The sequence below is a fragment of the Hyla sarda genome, chromosome 12 (assembly GCF_029499605.1).
Source record: "Hyla sarda isolate aHylSar1 chromosome 12, aHylSar1.hap1, whole genome shotgun sequence".
In the NCBI taxonomy this organism is placed as follows: Eukaryota; Metazoa; Chordata; class Amphibia; order Anura; family Hylidae; genus Hyla; species Hyla sarda.
This window is the reverse complement of record NC_079200.1, coordinates 12,586,572-12,604,622: the sequence shown is the minus strand read 5'-3', so window position 1 is coordinate 12,604,622 and position 18,051 is coordinate 12,586,572. Positions and strand designations below refer to the sequence as shown.

At 45.4% G+C, this 18,051-nt stretch overlaps 1 protein-coding gene across 3 annotated transcripts in view; it reads left to right on the top strand.

Annotated features, from left to right (window-relative positions):
• The window catches only part of TRPC4AP (transient receptor potential cation channel subfamily C member 4 associated protein), a 68,611-nt gene extending 57,254 nt beyond the window's left edge, over positions 1-11,357 (top strand). For all 3 annotated transcript variants that reach the window (XM_056548002.1, XM_056548003.1, XM_056548001.1), the window contains 5 exons: positions 6,100-6,240; positions 8,197-8,308; positions 8,397-8,509; positions 9,401-9,607; positions 11,202-11,357. In XM_056548002.1, coding sequence (XP_056403977.1) covers positions 6,100-6,240; positions 8,197-8,308; positions 8,397-8,509; positions 9,401-9,607; positions 11,202-11,339 — 711 coding nt within the window. In that variant the 3' untranslated portion in view covers positions 11,340-11,357. The remainder of the gene's footprint in view (positions 1-6,099; positions 6,241-8,196; positions 8,309-8,396; positions 8,510-9,400; positions 9,608-11,201) is intronic.
• The last annotated feature ends 6,694 nt before the right edge of the window (positions 11,358-18,051 follow it).

Genomic DNA, 18,051 nt, shown 5'->3' with positions numbered 1-18,051 from the left:
CAGAGCGAACTCTCTCTGTGCTGTAATGATAGCGGGGTGCCGCAGCGGCGATCCCCGGGGTCCCCAGCAGCGGGACCCCGGCGATATGACATCTTATCCCCTATCCTTTGGATAGGGAATAAGATGCCAGGGGCGGAGTACCCCTTTAAGGATGGACCCATTTTTTAACTAATGACCAGGCTCTGTTTTTTATTTTACATGACTCTCTGGCAATAACTTTAGAACTCTTTTTTCATGAGCGGAGCGATTCTGAGAGTTTTTTCGTGACATATTGGAATTTTTATAAGTGGTGCATTTTTGTTGACACGTGCAGCATTTTTTGTGAAAAACTGGAAAATTTGTCTTTTTTTTTTCTTTCTTTCTTCATTGGGGGACACGGCCCTCACTGTTCCCCCATATGTGATGAAGGGGCACAGGCATAGAGTTACGCACTGTCAACCCCTTCTTGCCAACGGTCAGAGCCTGGGGTTGTACCTTGGTCCAGGTCCCCCACCTTCCCTGCTCATCTCGCTGTCTCAGCCCGGCATGATGCAGGTGTCTAATAGCTGGCTGAAGACTTCAGTAGGTAAGTTTTCTCTGGGACAGGGTGAGTATTCTTCAGACCCAGTTCCTGAAGTTTCCTGCCACCGCTCCTGTCGCTCTCCTAAGGTATTCAGCTCTCTTGATAAATTCGACTCCTTACTGTAAGCGGCATGGAAGCATCCAAACGCTTCCACAGGACTAAGGGTGCATGCACACCACATTTTTGCAATACAGTTCCCCTATCAGGTTTTTGGTGAAAAACAGATTCTTCAAAACCTGACTAAACTTTATCAAAACGTGTGTACAAATTTTAACCCGTATACAGTTGAAAAACATATACGGTTTGAAAAATAATGTCCGTATGCGTTTTTAACTTTTCACTCCATTTTGAATAAAGTTTCACTTGTTTCACCAGTTTTTCACCCGGACCAAAGAACGTGGTAGACTACGGTTTTGGGTACGGGTAAAAAAAAGAAAAAACGGACAAAACCGTGTGAGCTGCAAAACGGACTTAACCCGGATGATGCGTTTGACATATGGTTTACAATGTTAAGTCAATGCATACAGTGTTCTATACAGTTCCATACGGTTTTTAACTTGAAATAGCAAAAACGTGGTGTGCATGCACCCTAAGAGGGTTCAGGCGCAAAATGGACAACGCCGCCGGCTGTGGATCCTCCGGGATCCCACCTGTCAAAATCGACTACTCTTCCTTTGGTGGACGCATCCTCCTTTTAAGGATCTGATGGACAAGAGAATCGAGAATCTGGCCAAGTTCGCTTTTGAAGCGGCGGGTTCAGCTTTGCTTCCCGCTTTTGCTTCGGCTTGTGTGTCAAAAGCCCTATCTGTTTGGGCTACCCAACTCCACCAGGACATTTTATCTGGGGCCCCTTCAGAGGAATTGGCGGATCTTTCTCTTCAACTCTCCAATGCTGGAGACTACTTGTGCTCTGCTTCCTAGCAGTCTGCCTGTTGTATGGCTTTTGCAACAGGTAACCTGGTGGCAAGTCGTAGCTCCATGTGGTTCAAGGCCTGGGACACCAATGCTACTTTTTCTCTTTTCTCCCTTTTCTCTGGGACCTGGCTCTTCGGAAAACTCCTGGATGAGATTATCTCTGAGGCTACTGGAGGTAAGAGCTCCAGAACAAGTCTCGCGGTACCGATTCCCGCCGGAAGTCTACCTCCTTTCTGCCCTTTCGGTCTTTTGGGTCGGGCAGCCGGGTCAGCACCCTCACAGGATAGGAAGACTCCTTCCTTCAAGGCTCGCCCTTCCTGGAAGTCGGATAACCGTTTCGGCTGCTTTGCGGCCAAGTTGGGCACCCGTAAGCCTCCCTCTGCCTGAAGGTACGCCCCCACCCGGAAATTTATTTTCTTGTGGGAGGTAATTTTGTCCCTGTTCCGGGACGTTTGGATTGCCAAAGTGCAGGATTCTTGGGTCTGAGATGTCTTTTCTGACGGCTATCTGATAGTTTGCTTCCTTTCCAAGGGACCGTTTTTTTTTCGATCCAGACCTCCTTGTTCTACTTCCTTGGCGGCGGCTTATCGGGTCTCACTTTGGACCCTTCTCGCTCAGGGAGTGATTGTCCCAGTTCCTCCCAAGGAGCGTTTTTCGGGGGTCTATTCAAACCTGTTTATTGTCCCCAAAAAGGGGGGTTCTGTCCGCCCGATCCTGGATCTAAAGGTCCTCAACCGCCACCTACTCCTGCGTCATTTCCATATGGAGTCACTCCCTTCTGTGGTGGCGTCCATGGATCAAGGGGAGTTTCTTTCCTCGGTGGATATCAGAGACGCTTACCTTCACATCCCAATTTTTCCTGCTCATCAGCGCTATCTCCGCTTTGCCGTTACGGATGGCCATTTTCAATTTGTGGTCTTTCCTTTTGGCCTGGCTATGTCCCCAAGGTTCTTCACCAAGGTAATGGCAGCGGTGATCGCCATCCTGCGAGCCCGGGGTGTGTCAGTGATCCCCAACCTGGACGACCTCCTGATCAAGGCTCCAACCAGGGACCAGAATAAGGTGAGTCTCCTTCTCACTCTTCAGATCTTGTCCCGTTTCGGCGGTGTGGTCAACCATGAAAAGTCCAACCTTATTCTCACCTAGTCTCTGATCTTCTTTGGACTCCAGTTCGACACTGCTCCCGCCGGACAAGTGCCGCTCTCTAAGAGGAGTTCGCCTTGTCTGTCGTTCTGTTCCAGTTTCCATTCGGATCTGCATGGAAGTCCTGGGTCGGATGGTGGCGGCTATGGAACCCGTTCCCTTTGCCCAGTTTCAGTGTTGACCTCTTCAACTTACTCTTCTGTCCCGATGGGACATGTCTCTGTTTTGCCTCGATCGATGACCTCATTGCGTCTCGCCACAACCAGAAAGTTCCTCGCTTCGTCGCAAAGTCCAGCGATCCTCTGGCTTTGGCCCTAGACTCCTTAGTGATCCCCTTGTCACACTTTGTCCTCCCCTTATAGTTACATAGTTACATAGTTAGTACGGTCGAAAAAAGACATATGTCCATCAAGTTCAACCAGGGAATTAAGGGGTAGGGGTGTGCGCGATATTGGGGAAGGGATGGGATTTTATATTTCTTCATAAGCATTAATGTTATTTTGTTCCATGAATGTATCTAATCCTGTTTTAAAGCTGTTAATTGTTCCTGCTGTGACCAGTTCCTGAGGTAGACCGTTCCATAAATTCACAGTCCTCACGGTAAAGAAGGCGTGTCGCCCCTTGAGACTAAACTTTTTCTTCTCCAGACTCTTCCCTCCTCTTCCTCTCCTTCCCAGGGTCCTGAGGAAACTCAAAGCGGAGGACGTCCCCGCCATTCTCGTGGCTCTGGACTGGTCCAGGCGCACGTGGTACGCAGACGTTGTTCTCCTAGTGGCCGACGTACCACTGCACCTTCCAGTTCGTCCCAACCTGCTCTCTCAGGGTCCCCTTTGCCACCCCAATTTACGGTTGCTGCATTTGATGGCGTGGCAGTTGAAACCGCGGTTCTAAGAGCCAGGGGGTTCTCTTCCAAGGTGATCTGCGCAATGATCAGTGCACGCAAGCCTTCCTCTGCGAAGATTTATCACCGTACTTGGGGGTCCTACTTTCGATGCTGTGAGTCTCAATCCTTCTCACCAGTTGTTTTCTCCCTTCCACGCCTTCTTTCCTTTTTGCAGTCTGGGCTGGAACAACGCTTGGTTCTCAGTTCCCTTTAGCGTCAGGTGTCTGCTCTTTCCATTCTCATTCAGCACTCCCTGCGTCCGACCCTTACATCTGCACTTTTCTGCAGGGCGTAGCTCATGCAGCTCCGCCGTACAGATCCCCCTACTCCCCCTCTGGGATCTGAATCTGGTTCTCAGTTACTTGCAGGGTATTCCCTTCGTGCCTCTCTGGGACATTTCTCTTTGCGGCCTTCTTCAATGTGGTCACTTCCATCCGGAGTTTCAGAGCTGGCGGCTCCCTCCTGCCGTTTCCCCTACCTGGTCTTGCACCAGGACAAATTTTGTTTTCCGTCTGGTCCCCTCATTTTTGCCTAAGGTGGTCTCTGCCTTTCACCTAAATGAGGATATCGTCTTCCCGTCCTTCTGCCCAACTCTGTCCCATCTCAGGGAACGGTTGCTTCAATGTCTTGACATGGTACGGCCTGTTCAGATTTACCTTTCGGTCACTTCATCCTTCCGTCAGTGTGACTTTTTCTTTGTGCTTACAGAGGGTCGTCGTAAGGGATCATTTTGTAAGTGGATCCATTCTGCCATCTCGGGAGCTTACCGCTGCAAAGGGAAGACTCCACCTTTCCGGGTCTCAGCTCATTCCACTCGTTCCGTTGGGGCCTCCTGGGCTCTCCGCAACAGGGCTTCGGCCTTGCAAGTCTGTAAGGTGGCCACCTGGTCGTCCTTGCACACTTTTTTACAAAATTTTACCAGGTGCACACTTGTGCGTCTGCTGACGCTGGTTTGGGTCGCAAGGTGTGGCCCAGCCTTCCACCTGAGTTGCTTGAGTTCTCTCCCACCCCGGGGACTGCTTTGGTACGTCCCAATGTCTGTGTCCCCCAATGGAGCTGAACGAGAAAAATAGATTTTTATACTTACCGTAAAATCTTTCTCGGAGGGTCCATTGGGGGGGGACATATCACCCACCCATTATTTGTTCTGGGGTCTTTGGTTCGGTTGCCTGTCCGAGGGTTGGTTCGGTTATTTTTTGTCTGTGGTTTTCTCGCACAGCTGCTGTTTTTTTTTTTTTTTTTTCTTTCTGTCGGTCCTCTCCTACTGCTTTGGGACTAAACTGATAGCTCAGAGTCTGTAGGCGGGTATATCCTGACATGAAGGTCCGACTTTATTTTTCTTGCCTAGTGTCAACCTCCTAGTGGAAGCAGCATATACCCACTGTCTCTGTCCCCCAATGGATCCTCTGAGAAAGAGATTTTACGGTAAGCATACATTTTTTTATGGCATTCACTGTGCGGTATAAGTGATATATGTATTCTGCGGGTCGGTACGATTATGACGATATTGCGTTCTGTGTTTTTTCCTTCTCTGAGCAAAATTAATTTTTTCCCTTCTTTTTGGGTAATAATTTTCCAACAGCTGTAACTTTTTTTCTTATTTTTCGTCCGTCATTGAGTGACGGCTTATTTTTTGCGGGACAAGCTGTACTTTATTAGTATCATTTTTTGTGATACATGCTACCTTTTGCATCATTACGGATGTGGCAATACCTAGTTGATTGGTGTTTTTGTTTTTTAGGATAAATACAGGGCTTTTATTGGGAAAGGGGCATTTTTTTTAATTTTTTTTTTTAATACTTATTGAAGAACCTTTTTTTTATTTTATTTTTCAATTGTTACAGGTTATACTATGCTGCAATACATTTGTACTGCAGCACAGTATATATACTGATGAGCTGCACACACTACAGATTGTGGCTGGATCTCACAGGCTTCTGAAGCTGACCTCCTGCTGCCATAGCAACCAATGGCGACCCGCGATCGTATCACGGCGCCGCCTTTGGTGAGCTGGGGGAGCATTCTCCCCCTGTCAACACCATATATGCCATGATCAGGATTGATCACGGCATCTGTGGGGTTAATGCTTCCGGGGACCGGTGCGATCACGGCCCCAGCTGCTGCGGCGGGACCCCGGCTGGGATTGATTGACAGCTGGGTCCCGCCGCTTATCTCCTGAGCTGTGTGTAGCAGAGACGGAGATCAGCAGGGCGGTATCATACATCCCAGCGTGCAAATGTGTTGGGTGCTGGGACTGATGCATATGTCCTGTAGCGGGAAGGGGTTAAAGGTAGGGTCACGTGCCATATTTTCTGCAGCGGATTTTTCTACCCAATGACTTTAATGGGTAGGAAAATCCACAGCAAAATCCGGCACTTGTGTCCCTGCCCTAAGAATAGGAATCATAAGACAACTTTTTAGTGTAAAGGAAATGAGTTGTCCCCTCTCTTGTATTGGTCTTTTATCTGCCTTTGTTTTATACTTGTCCTGTTTATTGTTCTAGAAGACGTTTTTTTCCTGCGTTGTAATAATTCTGTATGTGCTGAAGCCTAGAAGGTTCTTGCTCGTAGATAACAGCGACTTTCTTCTTTCTCAGCACATCCTGTACTGCATTGTGGACAGTGAATGCAAATCGAGAGACGTCCTTCAGAGCTACTTCGACCTCCTCGGGGAACTGATGAAGTTCAACATCGACGCCTTCAAGAGATTTAACAAATATATAAATTGTGATGAAAAGGTAGGAAAAAAAAAAAAAAAATATATATATATATATATATATATATGTATATGTGTATGTGTATATATGTGTATGTGTATATATGTATGTGTATGTGTATATATATATATGTGTGTATGTGTGTATATATATATATAATATATTATTCCATTATTGTTTTCCCTGTTAGTTGAATAAATCTTGTGGCCCCCGCACTGTCATATGGAGAGATATGGACCATGCTATTTCTTCGCAAGTGGGGGGGGGGGAAGAAAGGAAAGAAAAGTCTAAACTCTATAGGACTAGAAAATAATTTAAAAAAAAATAAAAAAAAAAGACCAGGTCTGGAGGAGAGCTCAAGACCTGCGTCTGCCTCCTAGGACACTAAGCTAAAAACTGATTAGCTCAGTGGGCGGGGTATATCCTGCTGGGAGGAGCCAAGCCTCCTAGTGGCAGCAAGATATACCCACGGTTCCTGTGTCCCCCAATGGAGCCTAACAAGAAATACAGTGAACCATCGTTTGTTGAAACCATCGTATGTTGAGGGATCCGTGCATTGTAAAGTATAGGACAGTGGTCTACAACCTGCGGACCTCCAGATGTTGCAAAACTACAACTCCCAGCATGCCCGGACAGCCAACTGGTATTGGAGGTTATACTCTCGTGTCCCCGCCGCTCTGGACCGTCACCGCTGCCCTGGATGTCGCTCTCAATCGCTGTCGCCGCGTCCCCGTGGTGACCCCGACGCTCCGGGAAGGTCTCTGCTGCCTGGGAACATCTCTCCGTTGCCGCCATCACGTCGCCACGCACGCCGCTCCTATTGGCTAATCGGCTAACATAGCGGCCGTAGCTGCCTACACCGTAGAACGCACTGGAGGCGCTCCGCTCCAACAAGACCACAATCAACGTAATAATGCGTAAGATCGAATGAGCGGGCACTCGCCAACTCCGTTGCAACTTGGTATTCACATTTGATGTCGCAGGAAGGCTGGCAAGAAATTGCAGGGGCAACCAACAGTTTTCGCGTACAGCCGTGCACTTCTTCCGACCTACTTTGTTTTCATGAGCTTCTTCCGGCCTCCAAACGACAGTTTTTGTGTACAGCCGTGCCGGGGGAACACTTTAACTTTCTGGCACCAGTTTAAAAAAAATAAAAATAAGTGTTCCACCGGAGTCCTTCCAGTACTTATTAGCTGCTGAATACTACAGAGAAAATTCTTTTCTTTTTGGACCACAGTGCTCTCTGCTGACATCTCTGTCCATTTTAAGAACTGTCCAGAGTAGGAGAAAATCCCCATAGCAAACCTATGCTGCTCTGGACAGTTCCTAAAATGGACAGAGATTTCAGCAGAGAGCACTGTGGTCATGATGTCAGCAGAGAGCTCTGTGTTCCAAAAAGAAAATAATTTCCTCTGTAGTATTCAGCAGCTAATAAGTACTGGAAGGATTAAGATTTTTTTTAATAGAAGTAATTTACAAATCTGTTTAACTTTCCGGCACCAGTTTAAAAAAAATAAAAATAAACCAGATTTGTAAATGACTTCTATTAAAAAATCTTAATCTTTCCAGTGCTTATTAGCTGCTGAATACTACAGAGGAAATTTATTTTCTTTTTGGAACACAGAGCTCTCTGCTGACATCATGACCACAGTGCTCTCTGCTGACACCTCTGTCCATTTTATGAACTGTCCAGAGTAGAAGAAAATCCCCATAGCTAAACATATGCTGCTCTGGACAGTTCCTAAAATGGACAGAGATGTCAGCAGAGAGCACTGTGTTCCAAAAAGAAAAGAATTTTCTCTGTAGTATTCAGCAGCTAATAAGTACTGGAAGGATGAAGATTTTTTTAATAGAAGTAATTTACAAATCTGTTTTTAATTTTCTGGCACCAGTTGATTTAAAAAAAAATAAATAAATAAATAAATAAAAAAGTTTCCCACCGGAGTACCCCTTTAAGTAATTTCTTTTCTGCTTCAGTTCCAGGTTTTCCTGAACCAGATAAACAGCTCTCTAGTGGACTCCAACATGTTAGTGAGATGCATCGCGTTGTCTCTGGACCGGTTCGAGAATCAGTCGGATGATATCAAAGGTGGGAACCTGCACCATGTGATACCCAAGTATTTTAGGACCGCACAGATGTCTGACCGTTCTGGTCTCTGTGTATTTTGCCTCCGCAGTGGCTGAAGTTCTGTCCGAGTGTCGGCTGTTGTCCTATATGACTCAGGGGTCCGTCCGAATGTCTTTCCTCTTCCGTCTTATTAACATAATTCACGTGCAGACGCTGACACAGGTAAAGTCTCTGATATCCTCGTTGCGGTTTCTGTAACTTAGAATAAAGCCGAACAACCATGGCTTATGAAGACTTTAAAGGAGTTATCCGGGAATAGAAAAACAGAGCTAATTTCTTTCAAAAACTGCTTTACTTTTGTCCCCAGGTTGGGTGTGGTATTACAGTGTGGCTCCATTTACTTCAATGGAACTGAGCTGCAGAACCACATTCAACCTAGAGACAGGCAGGGAGCTGTTTTTGGAAGAAATTAGCTTTTTTTTTTTTATATTCCTGGATAACCCCTTTAAGGTAGAGAGAGAGAAGACCGGTCAGATCTTGTCTGATGAATAATAGACTTTCCAATCTGCTCAATAAAACCTTTATCCTGCCCGTTTCCCAGTCCTATATAAAGTGGACCTGTTATTTCAGGTGACTCTTCAGGATAAGCTGCCCTGAGTGTGTACATGAGGAACAGCACAATTTTTGGCCATTATATAATTTGTACTTGACATTTTTCAGAAGATTTCTGCTCTGCATGCTTCATCTATAATTTGCAGTTCTCCCAGAGCTCGAGGGCTGAGCTCCGTCCTACCCCCCCCCCCCCCCCGCCTCTCTATAGACTTGTATTGCTTGTCTTGCAGACAGAAAGCTGAGCTGACTTTCAAAGTGGAATACGGTCTTAAGGGAGAGGAAGGAAGCTTGAGAACAAGAGAAAGAAGCATTTTTCTCCTCTAAGATATATTACAACGTTTCTTATATTCGCTTGTACTAACTATCTATGATAACTTTGTTAAAAAAAAAAGAATTTAATTGGTAAAAAAAGTCCCTTGACTAATACCCCCCAACCCCCCCCCCCCCCTCAAGTTTACAAGATGATGTATTTAATCTTTGGGATCTGCTTGTATGAAACAGGAGAACGTCAGCTGCCTGAACACAAGTCTTGTCATCCTGATGCTGGCGCGAAGGAAAGGCCGATTACCGTGCTACCTGCAGAACATCCGCGACATGGAGTGTATGGAGAAATACCCGGGCTTCATACTCAACAACTTCCATAATCTCCTGCGGTTCTGGCAGCAGCATTACCTCAACAAGGATAAAGACAGCACTTGTTTAGAAAACGTGAGCTCGGACCCTCCCTTTTTTTTCTTTTTTCTTGGCGTGGTTACACCAGTGTTTCCCAACCGGGGTGCCTCCAGATGTTGCAAAACTGCAACTCCCAGTATGTCTGGACAGCCAAAGTCTAAGATGAGGGGGAAACCTTTTTTTACCTTTAACCCCTTAAGGACCAAGCCCATTTTCACCTTAAGGAAATTTTACGCCTTTTTGGGGGTAAAATGTGAAAAACTGACAATTTTTTTTTTTTTATTGGGGGAGGGGATTTTTCACTTTTTAATTACATTTTAACTTTTTTTTTTTTTTTACACTTTTTATGTCCCCATAGGGGACTATCTATAGCAATCCTTTGATTGCTAATACTGTGCAGTGCTATGTATAGGACACAATAAACCCAAAGAAAAAAGGAGCTACTCAGAAATTAGAAGTCAAATATAAAATATAAACTTTATTTCATAATATTAAAAACATAGTGCAATGTGTTAAAAAAAGAGTGCAACTACTGCTAAATCTCATTAAATTTGTATGTACAATTACTGAGGCAGAAAGGTACAATAGGTGCATATGCTGGCAATTCCAGTAAAAGTGCAAGTGCAAACAGGATAAGGCCTAAGCATTGATCATATAATAATAAATAACATATACATACCGCAGTAATATAGAGAAGGTACTGCAAGTCCCAGGATGCCGCCACCCCTACACGTGTTTCGGTCTGCTGACCTACATCCGGGGGTCAAAGGTCGAAGTATTATCGGTCATCTTCTGCTCTGGTCTGCTCGATCTCAGACCAGAGCAGAAGACCCCGGGAGACGGCCGGAGCCAGGTGAGGGGACCCCCGGCTGTCATGCTGGATGATCGGATCCCCGCGGCAGCGCTGTGGGCGATCCGATCATCCAATCAAGGTACCGCAATGGTGCAGATGCCATGATCTGTACTGATCACGGCATCTGAGGGGTTAATGGTGGGCATCCGCGCGATCGCAGGTGTCGGCCATTACAGGCGGGTCCCCGACTGCTAGCAGCTGGAACCTGCCCCCCGGGATCTTGCACGCGGCACCCCATTTGTAATCAGTCCCTGGAGCGTGTTTGCTTCGGGACTGATTACCGGCGACTACAGGACGGGCGGCGTGTGACGTCACGCTCCACCCCTCAAAGCAAGCCTACGGGAGGGGGCGTGACAGTTATCACACGCCGCCCGTCCTGTAGTCGCCCATAATCAGTCCCGGAGCGAACTGATTACGAACAGGGTGCCGTGTGCATGATCCCGGGGGTCCCCAGCGGCAGGACTCCCGCGATGACGCATCTTATCCCCTATCCTTCGGATGGGGGATAAGATGTTTAAGCACCGGAGAACCCCTTTAAGGCACGGTGTGGATCCTCTGGGGAAGGCAGACAGGCCAAAGGCTGCTAAGATGACAGGGAAGCCTTGATTTAACTTTTATGGGACAGTGTGGATTTTATGAAGCAGGCGGACAGGCCAAAGGCTGGGAGTTGTAGTTTTGCTACATCTAGGGGCACCCTGGTTGGGAAAACGTTGGGTTTCAGGAAAGATGTTCTTACGTAATGATGCTAGATCTCATTTCTGCTTTCTCCTTTTTCAGAGTTCCTGCATCAATTTCAGCTACTGGAAAGAGACTGTTTCTGTATTGTTAAATCCGGACAGGACATCCCCGTGTGCCATAGTAAGCTACATAGACGAGGCATATATGGATGTAGATAAAGAATTTCTGGAGGAATAAACGCAGTTTGGTAACATGGACCGATCCTCCGATGGTATTTCAGGTATCCAGGGACTTGTGTGTGCGCGGTGTTCCTGAGTTGTACCCAGCGGCACTGTGCCCCCAGCACTAACCAACGATGCCACTTACCAGGATATATTAAATCTGTGCAATACATTCAGGGACATCATCAATGAATTTACCTTTTTTTTTGTTTTTGTTTTATTTCTTTTGGACTAAAGATTTTAATCGCCCCCTTTTTTTCCCTTTCTCGCCTGTGCCCTTCACCCATTTATACAGAATGATAAACCTCAACCATTAAATTTTTCCAATATTTTTTTTTTTTTGTAGAAAAGGACGCACCTTTACACTGCAGCCATCAAGGACACATTTATTATTATTATAATTTTATTTTATTTTTTTTTATCTGGCGACTTGTCTTCCCATTTCCACTGGTCTATATCCTGAATCGGGCTTTGGGAACCCAGCAATAATTAACAATATGGAAAACGGCAAAAAAAAAGCTCCATCTTTTTTTTATTTTTTATTTTTTTAATCGCCTCCATAAACGTATTTATGACCCGAATACACGCGGTGATGGACGGATTCTTGTTTTAATCTCCATATGACAGGAAGGTAAAGTAATTTCAGGGGGAACCACAACCCGGTTTACTGTAACAAATGTCTGTTTTGTTATCGGAATTGAAAGTTGTGCTTTCCACTAGGTTTATAGGAGAGCCCCGGCCAAAATTAACTTATCCCCTATCACAGTTATCCCCCCCCCCCCCTGTGATCTCCAGAATGTGACCCGGTGACACCTGATCTATTGATTTCAATGGGAGCTCTGAAGAGACTGGAGTACAGTGCTCCGACATCTTCGGCGCTCCCATAGAAATGGATGGAGCGCGTTGCGTCTACCGATTGTTTCCCATCCAGTGTGCCTCCAGCTGTGGCAAAACTACAACTCCCAACATGCCCGGACAGCCTTTGGCTGTCCGGGCATGCTGGGAGTTGTAGTATTGCCACAGCTGGAGGCACACTGGTTGGGAAACACTGCGATAGAAGATACACGCCCTTCATGGAGACGGTCAGGGACCTGTTCTGGTGATCGCGGCGGAACCCCCCCCATCCCCCCACAACCCCCCCCCCCCTTGATTAGCTACTTACCCCTATGCTGTGGATAGGGGATGAGTACATTTTTTTTCTGTAGTTCTCCTTTATTGAAGCTGCCATACCCATGACCTCGCTCCTATATTTCCTAATATTTCTGACCCCCCCCCCTTGTTGCATCATTATCAAAATTTTAAAGGGGTACTCCACTGGCCAGCATTCGGAACATTTAGTTCCTAATTCGGTGTGTGTGTGGGGGGGATGGCCACGCCCCCTGGGGGACGTCACTCCACGCCCCCTCCCATAGACTTGCATTATGGGGGCGGGGCATGACATCATGAGGGGGTGTGGCCGACACCCACAGCGTGCGGAACTGAATGTTCCAAATCCTGGCCAGTGGAGTACCCCTTTAAGGCGTCTCTTCTCAAAAGAACCTTACTGCTGTGTTAAAAAAGAAAATCAGGAACAAGGGTGTCAATGCGTAAATTTTTTTTCTTATTTTTTTTTTTTTAAATAACACAAATTACATCGTTAACAAATATTTTTTAAATCTATTAGCAGAATGTTACACGTTCTATAACGCGTCCTTGATTTTTTTTTTATTTTTATTTTTTTTAAAAAGCATATAGAGGGGCTTTTATCACTTGACACAAAATATGGAGATGGGGTCCTCCTGGTTTCCCCTGCCATATATTATGTATCGGGAATGTAGACATTTTATAATAATGCGATGGTGAGGTCTACTAAGGGCTGTATTGGGATCTGTTCACATCACGCTTAAAGGGGTACTCCCGTTTTTTTTTTTTTTTTTTTTTTTTTTTTTAAATCAACTGGTGCCAGAAAGTTAAACAGATTTGTAAATCACTTCTATTAAAAAAATCTTAATCCTTCCAGTACTTTTTAGGGGCTGTATACTACAGAGAAATCCAAAAAAGAAATGCATTTGCTCTGACATCATGACCACAGTGCTCTCTGCTGACCTCTGCTGTCCATTTTAGGAACTGTCCAGAGCAGCATATGTTTGCTACGGGGATTTACTCCTGCTCTGGACAGTTCCTAAAATGGACAGCAGAGGTCAGCAGAGAGCACTGTGCTCGTGACATCAGAGGAAATGCATCTTTTATTTTTTATTTTATTTTTTTTCTCTTTAGTATACAGCCCCTAAAAAGTAATGGAAGGATTAAGATTTTTTAATAGAAGTGATTTACAAATCTGTTTAACTTTCTGGCAGCAGTTGATTTAAAAAAAAAAAAAATTCCACGAGAGTACCCCTTTAAAGCCGACTGTCAGGTCTGTAAAGGAGGGCTCTACCTAGGTGTACCTCTGATGGAAGGCTGTAACCTATCCCAGTGTATAGGGTCTCATACATTGCCCATAGAGCCCTGTTGTAAAAAAAAAAATTAAATATACTGCATGGTAAATGATTTTTAACTGTATAATTATGAAATTGCATAGTCTGATATATACCGGGCAGACTGATGATAAAAAAGGCCTCCGGGTGAATGTTACTCTATGGCAGTGTTTCCCAACCAGGGTGCCTCCAGCTGTTACAAAACTACTACTCTTAGCAGGAAAGCCTTGATTTACCTTTTCAAGGGTGCATTCACACGGTATTTGTTTTTGCGGGTTTTCCGCTGCGTATTTGAAAGTGGGCGGGCTCTTCTCGGCTGTCCGTAGCAGATTTTCCGCGGTGGAATTTACGCTGCGGAAAATCCACCGTAAACCCCGTTGAAGTCAGTAGGGACTGCGGCGGATTTTCCGCAGCGTAAATTCCACCGCGGAAAATCTGCTACGGACAGCCGAGAAGAGCCCGCCCACTTTCAAATACGAAGCGGGAAAACCCGCAAGAACAAATAGCGTGTGAACGCACCCTAAGGGACAGTGTGAATCCTCTGGAGGAAGCAGACAGGCCAAAGGCTGCTGAGATGAGAAGGAAGCATTGATTTTACTTTTTAAGGGACACTGGATGCTATGGAGGATGCAGACAGGCCTTTGGCTGTCCGGGCATCTTGACAGTTGTACTTTTTGCAACAGCTGGAGGCACACTGGTTGGAAAACACTGGTTTAACCCATACACTGGGGCAGTGTGTCCCAAACAGGGTTGCCTCCAGCTGTTGCAGAACTACAACTCCCAGCATGCCCGGACGGCTGTCCGGGCATGCTGGGAGTTGTAGTTCTGCAACAGCTGGAGGCACCCTGTTTGGGGAAACACTGCACTGGGGACTTATCCCAGTGCACATGCTAAGCGTACATCACTATCAAGATGTGAACACAACCTTACACGGCTATATATATATTTTTTTTCTAATTTGTATCCCCATAAAGCAGTGTGTCCCCAACCAGTGTGCCTCCAGCTGTTGCAAAACCACAACTCCCAGCCTGCCCAGACTTGTAGTTTTGCATCACGGGTTGGTAATCACTCCTGTACGTGAACGGAGATCGCAATTTCAAGTCGTCTTCCTCCAGGTAGAGATAAGGACCTCAGATACGACTGTGTGAACAAGTCCCTGTAATGTTTTTAACCTTTTGTGTTTTGAAGAGATGGAATTTTTCATATTTTTATTTATTTTATTTTTTACATATTTTTTTTTAAACCTCCCGTAAATACCGACCAACATTGTTACCGTACAGTAAGTCACCCCCCCCCCCCCCCCCCCCCCGCACAATATTCTGTCTTATAAATATGGTTCATTGGCAACAATCGCCCCCGGTTACTGTACGGCGATTACCGTCGATCCGGTTCCTTTTTTTTAACCCTCTGCAGTGGCGAGCGTCGGCTGTCCGTTACCATGTAATATTTGGTGAGCCCTGACGTATCTTATCAAGCAGTGTGCGCGCCCGTTTCCCGATGACTTTATATTAATGTTTTATAAACATTCTGTTTATCGGCGAAGGGTCCGCACATTCACATTTCATCCTCTCATGTTTACGTCTTATTACCAGACCCCCCCCCCCCCCCACACACACACGCTATATTTTTGTTTTTTTTGTTTGATATATAAATATATATATATATAGAGAGAGAGAGAGATTACTTGTGACTTAGAACTGGTGTAAATAAAGAGATGCTTCTAATTTAAATGTTTAACCTCTCGTGTCGTCATTCTTATCTCGCGCTCGTCCTACAGATGCGAATTATTCTGGTTCCTAGGCGACCAGTCACTATGGTCAGCGCATGTACGTGGTAAGTCACACGCTCACACCGTGCCGCTTCGTTTTCTAATATTCGTTATTTTATCATTTACTGCTTCATGGAAAGTCACAATTTTATAATCTAGATATAGATACCGTATATACAGTGGTCCTTCAAGTTACAACATTCGGTTCCAGGACGACCATTGTATGTTGAGACCATTGTATGTTGAGACCATAACTCTATGCAAACCTGGTAGTTGGTTCTGAAGCCCCAAAATGTCATCCAAAAATAGGAAAAAGTGAGGACTAAGGAAAAATAAGTAGATAACTAATATAGATAAAGCAAATCCTTACATATAAAAGTAATAAAGATCTGCTGGGAGCTGTAATCACTGTCTATGGAGAGGACAGGAGCTTCTTCAGGGTCCTGTACAGTACACGCAATGTCCTAAAAATATAACATGGAGCCGCCCTCACCTGGTGTCCAAAGGAGCAGCTAACCCTGGTACAGGTAAAGTGTACAGAACATGTAATACCTCCCTGTACTGTAGGGGGCGCTACCAGACACCAGTCAGTGCATACACTTCAGTAATACAGGTATAGAGTACAGAACATGTAATACCTCCCTGTACTGTAGGGGGCGCTACCAGACACCAGTCAGTGCATACACTTCAGTAATACAGGTATAGAGTACAGAACATGTAATACCTCCCTGTACTGTAGGGGGCGCTACCAGACACCAGTCAGTGCATGCACTTCAGTAATACAGGTAAAGAGTACAGAACATGTAATACCTCCCTGTACTGTAGGGGGCGCTACTAGACATCAGTCAGTGAATATGCTTTAGTAATACAGGTAAAGAGTACAGAACATGTAATACCTCCCTGTACTGTAGGGGGCACTACCAGACACCAGTCAGTGCATACACTTCAGTAATACAGATGTTTTACCAGTGAATGCACATTCTGATTGGTCGGTTCTTCCAGCCATTGACCGGTATCACAGATCTGGACTGTCCGTACATTGCATGTTGAGTCTGGTTTCAAGTTAAAATCGTCCAGAAAAGACCATTGTATGTTGAAACTATTGTATGTTGAGGCCATTGTAAGTTGAGGGATCACTGTATAGAGAGACATATATATATTTATTTTTCCCTGGTGAGAGGTTTTGCAGAAAACGTAGCGCCAAGGACAAAGCTTCACTAATATGTTCTGTGTCTAGAAACCAGGATGCCGCACGTCATCGCCTCTATAAACGTATCTATGACCCGAATACACGCAGTGATGGATGGATTCTTGTTTTAATCTCCATATGACAGGAAGGTAAAATTGCAGGGGGAACCACAACCCGGTTTACTGTAACAAATGTCCCCTCATCTCTCCCCGTGTCAGTCATTACTGTCCCCTCATCTCTCTCCATGTCAGTCATTAGTGTCCCCTCATCTCTTCCCATGTCAGTCATTAGTGTCCCCTCATCTCTCTCCATGTCAGTCATTAGTGTCCCCTCATCTCTTCCCATGTCAGTCATTAGTGTCCCCTGATCTCTTCCCATGTCAGTCATTAGTGTCCCCTCATCTCTCCCTGTGTCACAGTCATTAGTGTCCCCTCATCTCTTCCCATGTCAGTCATTAGTGTCCCCTCATCTCTTCCCATGTCAGTCATTACTATCCCCTCATCGAAGAAAAACACCCAGTTGCCTCTGTTCCAATGCTAATCTCCTATTCCGCCTTTGGTTCACTCCTAGTACGGAATGTGACGGCTGAGGCCACTGATTGGCTGTGGTGGTCCTCTGACGTTCTCCGCTCATATAACACTGTAGTGCCAACCCAAGGCAGAACAGGTGATTAGTGCGGGAAACATGTTTTTGGTGTTTGATGATTTTTATATATATTTTTTCTCTGAGGATTGAAAGGCTTCGAATAGAGTGCGGTCTCCTAGACGCTACGTTTTCTGTGCCGTCTCTAAAACGCTACGTTTTCTGTGCCGTCTCCTAGACGCTATGTTTTCTGTGCAGTCTCCTAGATGCTACGTTTTCTGTGCAGTCTCGCCTTGGTGAATATATATTCTGTAAAGTAGTGAATTGATACGAAGCTGTGAATGATGGACTATTGGCAAAATAAGCAAGTGTGCTAGGATCCATTCACATTGCAGACAGGCGTTCTGTGTGCATGAGGCAGCAGACTACCATTGAAAATAATAGAACGTTGCAGTGTGAACGGCCCTTACTTTGGATACTGGACTGTCTGTAGTGTGCAGCGCCTCCAGTGTGCACCCAGGTGTTTACATGCTACATTCTTCTGTATATGGTTAGGCCGGGCGCATACACAGTATTTTGGGATAATTTTTTGAACCATGAAAGGACTGCTGAAAAGAAATCAGGCCATAGCTGAAAACTGCACCAAATTATATATATATTTTTTTTAAAGCTCATTAAACGTGCGTACACATAACCTTCTCTTCGGCTGTCTGGCATGCTGGGGGTTGTAGTT